The 12,334-nt window shown below is 37.8% G+C and overlaps 1 protein-coding gene across 2 annotated transcripts in view; it reads left to right on the top strand.

Annotated features, from left to right (window-relative positions):
• LOC124805012 (uncharacterized protein C05D11.1-like) overlaps positions 1-12,334 on the top strand; it is a 134,558-nt gene that overhangs the window by 61,523 nt on the left and 60,701 nt on the right. For both annotated transcript variants that reach the window (XM_047265418.1, XM_047265426.1), the window contains 5 exons: positions 4,671-4,770; positions 8,226-8,495; positions 9,022-9,276; positions 9,453-9,626; positions 9,825-10,061. In XM_047265418.1, the coding sequence (XP_047121374.1) occupies positions 4,671-4,770; positions 8,226-8,495; positions 9,022-9,276; positions 9,453-9,626; positions 9,825-10,061 (1,036 nt within the window). The remainder of the gene's footprint in view (positions 1-4,670; positions 4,771-8,225; positions 8,496-9,021; positions 9,277-9,452; positions 9,627-9,824; positions 10,062-12,334) is intronic.

Here is a 12,334-nt window from a genome sequence, read left to right as displayed (position 1 = left end):
TTGTAAAATAGTATCAAGATAGCAGTGCCGCAAACCACTATCCTGCGATGAGGAGGAGAGGTTCCCATACATGCCTGTCCTATTACACCAAATGTAAGCAAGCACATAATTCGGGTGTAGTTTTTGTATTTATTATCACGGATGTCTTACCAAGCACTTAAAATGTTGACCTTGAGCACTGTTACACTAAAAAGTGATTCTGGAGAAACAATACTGCACATTGAACTTCATCTGGAGTAAACGGCACAGGCCCTTGTTAATAAAGCATTTCATGCCTTTGGGAGTCGTCAGTGTCTTCTAAAGGACCTTTAATTTTAAGTTTAGTCACTGTTAAGTTTGATGAATCTGCAGACTGTTCTGAGTTTCCTGAACAATGCTCAAGAGTGTCAGTCATGACATGTGGAATGGGAATGACATCTGTCATACAAATAACCTTATAGGTCGGGCAACCACAACTAAAAAAACCTATGCATAATGTGGAGGACAATCAAATAATTTAAAATCAGAGATGGTAAAATAGTCTAATTAAAAGTGAGAGAAAGTCCAAATCTACACTAGCTATTTCTTGTGTTTTCACAACCAGTTTCATACCCTGTGGAAGTACATCTTCAGGTCATATCTGCATAAAGAATACAGCTACATAAGTAAAAGCACTAGTAGTTAACATAACCTAACGAACAAACTTTGACAGTAAAGCATCGTACTCGCAAGACTAATATTTCGTGTGCCATGAATTGCAAGGTACAAGTGCGTATAAAAACATGTCACTTGTTGCTAAAACCTTGAATGAAATGACAGATGGACATCCAATCTGAGCCATGCATGGTCACTAATACATCTCCAGAACTCATTCAAAAGATGAGCGCAGACAGCACGTGACAATCCACATATGATAGGATAAAACCTGTGAGCACAAAACATTGCAGAATGAACATAATGTAAATTAAAACACATGAAAGAGAAGATACCTCCCATCATCAGAAACCATGGTAGAAACAAAGAATTAAGACACCTAATCCTTGGGAGTCATTAATGTATTATTATATTTGTTTCTCCCGCAGATTTTGATGAGGGTAGGCATCTTCTCTTTTATACTCTACCACTGCTGTGACCAGTGTTTCTATTCACATTACATTCATTCTGCAATGTTTTGTGCTCATAAGTTTTATCCTATCATATGTGAATTGTCATGTACTGTCCAGGCTCATCTTTTGACTGAGTTTTGGAGATGTATGAGTGATCATGCATGGTTTGGATCGGATGCCCCTCTGCCATTTCATCTGCGATTTTACTGAGTAGTGACGTTTTGGTGCGCACTTTTACTTTGGAATTCATGGCACATGAAATATTTGTTTTGTGAGTACATCACTTTACTGTCTACTTTGGTAGGTTATGTTGACTAATAGTGCTTTTACTTACATAGCTTTTTTCTGTACACAGGTATGACCTGAAGATATACCTCCAGGGTATGAAACCAATTTTCATATAGTGGAAACACAAAAAAAAAAAAAAGAAAAGAAAAGAAAAAACACCAGCTATTGCGGATTTGGACTTTCACTCAATTTTAATATAGATTACCTTACCATCTCTGATTTTAGATTGTTTAGTTGTCCTCACATTATGAACATCCATCACATTGGTACCACACTGATTGCCTTGTGTCCAGTGGGATGTCTTCCAATAATTGCGGCATCATCATATTGTAGGAATTTGACCTTGAGTGTGTTTAAATGCACCAAACAAGGATAGACCAAAAGTATTGTTTTTATCCACTTCTTTCATTCAGCGTGAATTTTCAACTGAAGATTAGTGCATATTGCAAAGTTTGGCATGCCTGTGGTTTGTAAATGATGGTTCTTCCTTAAACAAAATTTTGCCAGCATATACCACATCGCTTTGCACTTTTTGTTGATAAAATTCGAAGAACTTTAACTAATTTTGCAACTCAATGCGTGAAGCTGTAGATGCTGCGAAATATGAAGAGGATGCAATTTTATAGAATGTAGCTTCACAGAGCACTCATTTGGTAGGTCCCTCTTGTTCTTCAGAGATGCCTCTTAGTGACAATTGCAGTGTGCTACTGCTGCTAAAATGTTAGTTCTATTTCTTTCATCAGTTGATCTTCATTTCCCTTGGCATATTTCATTCTTCACACTGCCTGTTTCTGGAACTTTAATACTTGCAAAGACAAATCGTGAGTGCTTGGCACAATCTGGATACTTTTCAGCATACAGTGTTACTGTTGCTCTAATAGTTCGGCAACATTTGACATAAACAATATTCACTTTTTCGACTGCCGCATACATTGTGAATGTCTCAATAGCAATATGAGCAAGTTATCTCATTACAACAGCAGAACACAACAGGTAAACAAAAGAACCATACCTGAGCTACATATTTGCTTATATTTGGTAAAATAGGGCAGATGTGTATGGAACTTTTTCTTCTGACAGCACGACAGGGATTTACAGTACTATTATCTTGATACTATTTGACCAGGTCCCATATATGTTACGTCGTTGAAGTTCTCTTAGAAGTTCCATTCAAATCCAACAGAAAAATGTATATAGTACCATTAGAAAAAAAGATAGTGTTGTAATTCAGTGAGTATAAATGATTAAGACTGCTGGTGAACGTAGGAAATTCACCGTATTATCAACTGTAACTTGGCAAAAACTACTTCTTGATGTATTTATTCATTCTGGGTTTATCTGGGGTGCCTTTCTTAGCTGCCTCACTCTGTATACAGGCTGGACAAATAAAACTGGACTGGAAATATTTATAAGACTGACACAGAATAGACCTATGTTAATGAACAGAAGAACTGCTTATCATAGAAAATGATGGAAACCATGATTCCGAATCACCAATTAGTTGCTATCACATATCTGAGCATATACATTTCCCACGTACTCTGCCCTGACTATTTCTCTGTGTCATCATGTTTGAGTGAATGAGAGGAGCAGACATGTTTAGTGACCAGTTGAATGTAGCACAAAGTAATTATCAAATAAACAGTGCATGTTCATTGTCAAGTAACTTAACTCATGAAAAACAAGTGTAATGGCTTGCACAAGAGTTTAAGACTGGAAGTGTTTTAGCAAAATCTTCAGCAAAGTTTACAATAAAAAAATTATTGGTAAAATTACACGAAATGGGCTCTGTTGTGAATAAAAGCTGTAACAATCTGAAAGAATTCTTACACAGTATTGCTTGAGTCAAGGAAAGCCTGAGAAAAGTCTGACAAAAACTCATTTATCTGTGTTGGTAGGAATTAAGAGATCATAATGTTGAAACATTATCAAAAAGTACCTGCACTTGTATCCATGCAAATTTGCTATTGAGCATGAATTAAAATGTTTAGATGAACTTTTGTATGTAGAATTCTGCCAGTAGTTTCTGAGTGAAATGGAATCAGGAGTTTCAGATCTTGTTTTCCGCCGGCCAGTTTGGCCGAGTGGTTCTAGGCGCTTCAGTCTGGAACCGCGCGACCGCTACGGTTGCAGGTTCGAATCCTGCCTCGGGCATGGATGTGTGTGATGTCTTTAGGTTAGTTAGGTTTAAGTAGTTCTAAGTTCTAGGGGACTTATGACCACAGATGTTGAGTCCCATAGTGCTCAGAGCCATTTAATCTTGTTTTCCATTTGTACAGATGAGGCTTGGTTCAGAAAGCCAGGGTATGTCAGCTCGCAGAATACGCTCATTAAGCATCAGGAAATCCCCATCAATACTTTGAAAACTTGTTGTATAATCTCAAGATTGGTGTTTGTTGCACAGTGTCCTGTGTCTGCATTGTAACACAATTATTTCACCAAACTGTTTATCAAATGCTACTCAGTATATCCGGAAACTGTTTAAACCATTTGTGGATCAACTCGAGGATGATGAACGACTGTATCGTAATCGGACAGCAGGACGAAGTAGTAGCACACACTGCCTTGACATTCTTGTCATGAGTGCCATAGGTGTTCAGTGAGGAAAGGACAATCAGCACAGGCAATGCAACCTCCTGGCCATCTGGATCACATCCTCTCTTTCCCTATGGTTTTTACCTATGGGACAAGTTGAAGGGTCAGATGTACTCGAATAATCCTCACTCATTATAAGAGCTATAGTAGAACAGCGTTAACACTGTTGCTGCTATTTCTTGGGCAAAGCTACTACATGTATCTCACAATTTGAAATCGAGCGTAGCACACTAATGTCATTGGCGCCATTTCCAGGATAATTTGTGACATTCATTACAAGGGTCAGTCAGTCTTGCATCAGCATTATTGTAAATATTTTCTGGATGAGTTACATTTTGCCCACTTTATATGTGCAGCTCCTTAAAAAGCATTTTATTCATTATTATCTTAGAAAATGTGACAGGCTTTTAAGGCAACAGTCTCTGTTTCCTGCATTGTTTTATTTTCTGTCAACATGAATAATTCAATAAATGTTGTACCAAAACTGGTAGCGACTAGTGGAATGAGAGTGGAGAGTAAGTTGTGGTCTCATTCTCTTTGTGTAATTATATCATAAGTGAACAAGAAAGCAACAAAAAATATGGTTATTCTTTGTTCATTTTGGGAGTAGTACTAAGCTTAAACAAGCTTTTTCCATAAATTTTTGTTTTCTTCTTTGTAAAAGCCTTATCGTAATGTGAGTTCAACAACATGTTTTTTCAGAATGTGTGCCTGCTCTGTGATGCTGAAGTACTTGACGGATACATCTGTCAGTCCATTGCAGAAGGAATTTGTTGAAATAGATGATCCATATGCTAGTAAGGTATTGTAAAATTATTGTAAAAAAGATGAGAGATACTGACAATTTTTTCAACAATATTTTCTTTTGTAGTAAAAAAAGTTACAATTTTTATATTCACTTCATAATTAATTACGTAATTTTTGCACAACAATTATTTGCAATGCAGTCAAAAGCTTTATCTATATTACAGAATCTTCTCAGTGGTAGTAGTTCCCTTGTTGTTTGTAGAGTATATACTGTCTAAATGGCTATATATACTGTTCAGTACAGTCATTTTAAAAATTCTAACTGTTTGGCACTCAAGATGTTTTCTCGACTAAGTGTGTATCAAATTGATTGTACATGAGTGCCTCAAAATTATTGCAGTTGCTCACAGTGACGTTGGTGTGTAGTTATTCTTCCAAGCTACTTTGTCCTTTCTCATGGTTCGACAACAGTTTGTCTACACAGTTGCCATTTCAGAGAGATTCATTAAATTAGTAGCTTAGACTATCAAAAAGCTCGATAAAACAATTCATTATTTTATTACTAATTAGCTGTAACCACTACACAAACTATTCTTAAGAGTTGTTGAATTTAAAAGCTTATGTTGAGAAATAAATAATAATTGAATTTGTCAAACCTGGTTTGGAGCACTAGCACTCATTTTAAAAAATTGCAGGTGATCAAGTAAGGAACTATTCAAACCTAAACTATTTTCTACATTCTCCCCTTTCCCTCTTGACCTCTTTCTGTCTGCAACTGCCATAAACACAAAAACTCACCAACTGGTTGTATTACATAATTACTAACATATCTTATTTTCTTTTAGATATGTTGGTCATATACAATTCTAGTATTATGTCATTGACTCTCTTCTCTGCTGTCAAACTTAGTTGTATTAAGCTTTTCCATTTGTCCTTAAATAAAGAGGAATGAAAGCAGATTGTTTTGTAAGGTCCATGTCAGTGTCTTATTGAGTCAGTATTCCTATAGGAAGATGTGGAGTAGAAGTAACTGGGCTGCTGCCTGATGTGAAGTCATAGCCTGAATTGTCTCAGTCCACTATGCCCAACATTTTGTGTAAGACAGAATACAGATGTCTCAGGAATACACATATGGTAACAGGGCACCTAACAACACTATCCAGTGGTTCACTGCCCTGTCAGGGTGACACACTCAACTATGCTAAAGGTTCAACAGAACTATACATACAGCAGTTACAGCCCAGACCTGTTTGCTTCTGAATCTCGTAGCCTGGGATCAACATGACTGGTTCACATGCTGTTCACATTCATGTAAAGCCCTGAAGTTTTGTGTCACATGTCTTACATTTCATCCAAAGGACAGCAGACTTTGACTCAAAATGCTGTGTAAAATTTGTGTTGGGAAGCTGGTCGTATGCGCATCTGTTGCACTTAAAGTAATGCATCAGTATTAATACCTCAGGGGTCCTAACATCTGAATTGGACTTTGGGATCTATCCTGGTTTGTTCTCTTAATCCTCACTAAGATGCAATTGAGGTGCCCCCCCCCCCCCCTTCCCCAATTCCTGTAAATCTGTTTAAAATGTGCACTTAATCAGAGGGCTGTTTGAGATGAAGCTCATTTTCATGTAGCATGGGAAGTAGTTAAGGGAAAAAATAGTCTACACTAACTCGTGCAGCAGGTAAGTGTGCTAAGAGCTGCAGTAGTGGGAAAGCCACATTGCATCTTCTTCACCTATAGCAGTCGTCTATACTGAGAGATGCAATTGAAGACAGCAACAAATATGAAATATGTTCTGTACTGCAGTTTTTAGTGCAAAAAAATCTCAAAGAGTTAAACATTCATCATGAAATATCTGCCATATGCAGACTGAATGTGGTGATTGAAGATGTGAGTTGTTAGTATCACTTGTTTGAGAATGCAAAGACAAATAAGTGGTCATGACAATAGCGTAAGTGACCAAACAAGTTGTGAAAAGGCTACAGAAAATGGATGAAAAATTTTATGAAAACGGGTTCAGGATACCTCAGCAGTGGGCGGAGATTTGTCAGTACATTTTGAAAGTGACTGTGATTAAACAATTAAGGTACCCCATGTTTAGTGCTTATTGGTTTCTCAGAACCACTAAACGAATTGAGTGACTGCTTCTATGGCCTTTCCTTTTATTTTCATGTAGTAGAAGAGCTATTGAAAAGAATTGTGACAAGATAAGCGTTTCCTAAGCTAATATGGAACAAAACACCAATAAACATTATGGGATCATACTGCTTCATCCATAAACCAAACACTTATAAGTCAGCAAGATTATGGCTGTAGTTTTTTGGGGCACTAAAGGAATGCTGTATGTGGATTTGATGGAGTGTAAAAGGCAATAAATTCTGAAGCCTATTTTGAGACACTAAGCGAACCGAGAAGTCATTCAAAACACACAGTATTGACTTCCAGTGTAATGCTTGTAAGCAACAGTACTCAGCCAAATCTGTTCAGCAAACACAAGTATTGTTGCATCTTTTCAATTGCTATTTCCAGTGCTAAATTTATACATTTTTTGACGTGGTTATTGCTTTCCAACAAATGATACAGGTGATAATATATTGGAATTCAATCGATGTACTCAATGAAATGCTTGTCTGTTTTGGTTGACATGATTTTGAGATAGATAGTGGTAATCATCTTGAAAATATTAAATCTGCAGTTGAGGGTTGGGGGCAGGTTAGAAATGCATTGTACTTTATTCAGTTATGTGAACCCCATCCAGTCTTAAATTTGACATCGATTGAGGTGGACTCGCATTCGGGAGGACGACAGTTCAATCCCACATCTGGCCATCCTGATTTAGGTTTTCCGTGATTTCCCTAAATCGCTCCAGGCAAATGCTGGGATGGTTCCTTTGGAAGGGAACAGCCGACTGCCTTCCCCGTCCTTCCCTAATCCAATGACCCAACCCATAAATTTGAGAAGAGATGCTAAAATAAATCACATGTCATTGAAAGACAAGGTCCAAATACAAGTTAGGCATTGTTTCTCGTGATGCTTGTGTGTGGGCAGTATTCTTAAGTGCTTTTTGGTTGGGATACAGACTTTGAATGTTTATTATACTACAGGAGAGAAAACTATAAAATGCTAATGAGATCATTACAGCTGAACATGGAGGATTGTGAAATAACGATCCAGTACAAATTACTGCTCCACCTTGCAACCAGTGTTGTTTGGAACATATTAGAAGTGGCACTTAATTTGTATGCATGTCAGTTCATAATAGTGCCTTACTAATAGTAATACTTTAGTGCATACATTCTTTTGATTTCATTTTCATGTATCAGAGTTTCCAATATTTGCCTGTTTGATGATTCTCAATTTTCGTGGCCATACATTTGATATTAAAGTTGATGGTATGTGAATTGAAATAAAATCTAGCTAGTGACCTTTTAAAATGAAATTTTACTCTTGGTGTTTAACGTGTGTAATGTTTCCTCACTCACTGTTATTTTTACATCTGACATTTGCAGGTGGGTTACTCTTTGGCAGAGAATTCTGAATCAATGTTATATCTGATCTTTGAGAATGTTCCTAATCAGAAACTGTGCTTGGTACATGATCGTTTAATGCAAGTACTCAATGGAATAGCACGTGGTGATGAAAAAATTGATATGCGCCGCATGCGTGCAGTTATTCACAGACAAATTCTGGAATCTCTTAGTCATTTGGAGAACAGCCCTCATGACAGCATTGCATTCATGATTATCGGTGACATGTTATATGGGAACACCAAAGAAGATGTAAGTCAGTTTGGTAAACAGAAAATTAAACTGCTGTGAAACGTACTTTTAATTATAGAAATAGCAATAGGTAGTAGAATATATATTAAATATTAATGAAGTAGTAGGATGCCAGCAAGGAAGCTTCAGGTTAGCAACTTTAATGGTTGGATGTCTTTGTTTTGTCTGCCTAAGTAATGTGAGTTGGGTCTTTTCATTATATTTAAGAAAAATAATTTATATGTGAGGGTAGCTATGCATTTTTTGTCTTTGCTTTACTCTTAACCTCAGATCTATTTCTGCAAAGAATGTTTAAAGAAAATGACATCTGTTTAGTAACAATGAAAGCTATATGGATGCTTACAGTAGTCAGAAAAGAGTTCAGCACCATTCTTAGTTGTGTATGCATGCGCCATTCTTTGTGATGCACATGTGGCAGAGTATATTCTGGTGGGAACAGTGGTAGTACATGTGTATTTATCATTGCTAAAGCTGTTAAATAATCTTCAAGAAACAGTGAACTGATGTGTTGTTTTGTTTGTAATAGCTAGACCATCGCTTAAATCAAGTTGAAGATCTTCGTCAAATGGAACGAGAACCGGAAGACTTTTGGATAGGACTATTAAGGAAACACCTAGTGGAGGCACCAAGCGTAACAGTGCGTGGTGTGCCAAGTATAACTGAACAAAAACGTATGGCTGATGAGGAACGTCAGAGGGTTGAGGCCCAGAGACAGTCTTTGGGCAAGGAAGGGCTATCAGAAAAAGGGGAGAAGCTCCGCCATGCTATGGTAGAGAATGAGGTATAAATATATTTTTTCCCCCCATGTGATTTTGCAGTAGAGATGATTATCATATTTCTAGTTCGATTACTGTAATTGTGAACAAAAAAAAATTTAGTGACACTAAAAAGACAGCAAAGGATACAATTCATAATAAGTGTGTTACATTTATTTAAATAGGATATATTACTTTCCAGAAACCACCTCCAGAAGAGATGCTGACATCAGTGCCAATTCCTAGTATAGCGTCCATAAATTTTCATCCTATTAAGCGATACACAACTGATTCATCAGAACAGCACCCTAAATTCGACCTTTCTGGTGTGCCAGTACAGATGCATCTTGATGATATTCATACAAATTTTATCTATGTAAGTTATCAGGTGTTGTGTATTTGCCTTATCATTATTGTAATTTATAAATGTGAATAACTCTAAGGTAAAGGACAGATAATAGTCTGCAAAATGCGAACTCTCTTCTTATTGCAATGGAAGTTTATAACCACTTGATGTATAATAAAATCACATTGATGTTTTCTTGTAAGTGACAGAGTCTGATCACTTTCTTAGATGTTTGTGCTGATGGATACTTCAGTCATTGATCAGAATCTCAGACCATATCTTCCACTATTGTTGGATTCTCTTCTGGAACTACCTATACAGCGGGGTGATAAATTAGTTCCATATGAAGAAGTAGTTGCTGAATTGGAGGAGGATACAGTCGGAAGCAGTACTCGCATAGGGCTGGAATCTGGATCGAGGTTTCAGTGTGGCCCTTATTCACATACAGCTTTACTTACATTACAAGTAAGTTACCTGTTGAGTGTTTATCTACAGTTAAAATATAAGTACATTTTAATTGTTGGTAGTTCATAAACCTTTCAGTTGCTTTGAATGTAGTTTACTTATGCATTAGTGTTGAATGTTAAACATTGTCAGAGATATTGTGATTATTAGAGTAGAAGATAAAACAATCTGTTGTTAAAATTCTACTCTGGGAAGTATGTATTCTTTCCATAATTTATGCTCATTTTCAAATAAATAGATTTAAGGAAATTTGGAACATTCCAAACTGCAAGTGCTCGCATTTAACATTTGGGAAACCATGTGAGGCAGTTGGTCATTTATACATATCATTGTGTCTCCCATTTATGTTGTGATGGTTTGTCACATTTACTTCAGCTCACTGTGGCATTGTTGGCTCTATTTAAATTCATTAACTTTCAATAACAGCTTGAGAGTAATTTTAAATGTTAGTGCTTAATTTTGCCCATTCTTCACACACATGACTTTCTTAAATATTGGCTAGACAAATTGCGAACTTGCTGCATGTTAGCATTTCATAACAAACAGTTATTTTCCCTTAAATGTGAAGATGTTGCAGTTAAGTGCATATTCTTATATGTTGTGGATGAAACAATGTTTTTCGGGCTGGGCAAGATAATCTCATAATCAGTGGCAACATTTTTCCAGTATTAGGCTTGTTAGGTGTAAAGATTAGAACAAATAAGATTTTCCAAGAATTAGAAGCAAAATTTTTGATTTGCTGCACTATCCACTACTTCATTGGTAGCAATACTTCTACGTGTATAGGATGGACGCAGACACACACACACACACACACACACACACACACACACACACACACTCTTTTATCTCAAGTGCTGAGGACTAACTGTGGCTAGTAGCAGACTTGGGTCAGTTGGCAAAGAAATGGAACAAGGAGGGAGGGGGGTTAAGAAAGATTATGGTGGTGTGGAACATGATGTGTGAAGGGGAGGTTGAGGGTATGAGGACCATGGAAGGGGACATTTAGAAGGTAGGCTGATGCAGAGCATTGTGGGAAAATGGAGGACCCACAAAAGAAGAAAGAGATGTATAAATATAAAATGGGTGACATTGTTTTTAATAGATAAGTAACAGTGGACAGTGAGAGGTTGATTTAAGATTGGAAGGTGGAATGAGATAGGAGCAGGAAGTGGCTGCAATACAGATAGTAATGTATCTTGGGACAAGAGTGATTATAAGATAATGAACTGTAGTGGAGACAGTTCCTACCTGCACTGTTCAAGAAAAGCAGTTGAACTGACCAAACAATGGAAACTCCATGTAGGAATATCAAAAAGTAGCAAAAGATAGATTGCTACTTATTGTAAAGTTAGGGTAAGTTGAATTCATCAGTGAGACAGAGGAGAACACCCACGTAAATGACTTGCGGAGCTGAAGAAAATGTTTTTTAAGTTGTGGAAGAATTGGGATAGGGTATCTCACGCTGTATCCATATTGCGTCTGTTGGGGGGCCTCGTCCAAGATGTGGAGGCGGCCTCGCCTGCGGCTATCGAGCGTACGGAGTGCAGTCATGTGCAAGTAGTTGCTCACGTCGGCACCAGTGATACCTGTCGCTTGGGTTCTGAGGCGATCCTCAGTTCGTACAGGCGGCTGGCGGATTTGGTGAAGACTGCTGGCCTCGCATGCGGGGTGCAAGCAGAGCTCTCTATTTGCAGCATCGTTCCCAGAGTGGATCGGGGTCCTTTGGTTTGGAGCCGAGTGGAGGGTCTCAACCAGGGACTTCGTCGACTCATGACGGTCTTGGCTGCAGATTTCTAGACTTTCACTATTGGGTGGGGAATTGTAGGATGCCCCTAGATAGGTCAGGGGTGCACTACACAAAGGAAGCGGCCACTAGGGTAGCAGAGTACTTGTGGCGTGCACATGGGAGTTTTTTAGGCTAGGCAGTAGTGCGAGGTGTCCTGATGAACACTCACCAATCGACGTGCAGGCAGGGAAATCAGAACGCACTCAGTGTAAAGACACTTCAGCTATCAAGATATTAGCAGTAAATTTTCATAGTGTTCGGAATAAAATTCCTGAATTTAATGCCCTCCAGGAAGAGTGTGGCGCGCAAATTATTCTCGGGACTGAGACCTGGCTGAACCCTGAGATAGGAAGTTCTGAAATATTTAGTGAGGATTGGAAACTGTGTTGGAAAGACAGATTAGACACCATAGGAGGTGGTGTGTTCATTGCAGTTGACAAAAATATTGTGTCTACTGAGGTTGAAGTAGAGTGTGATTGTGAAG

Source organism: Schistocerca piceifrons, chromosome 1 (assembly GCF_021461385.2).
Source record: "Schistocerca piceifrons isolate TAMUIC-IGC-003096 chromosome 1, iqSchPice1.1, whole genome shotgun sequence".
In the NCBI taxonomy this organism is placed as follows: Eukaryota; Metazoa; Arthropoda; class Insecta; order Orthoptera; family Acrididae; genus Schistocerca; species Schistocerca piceifrons.
The sequence above is the reverse complement of the archived record's forward strand: the minus strand, read 5'-3'. Positions and strand labels throughout refer to the sequence as shown.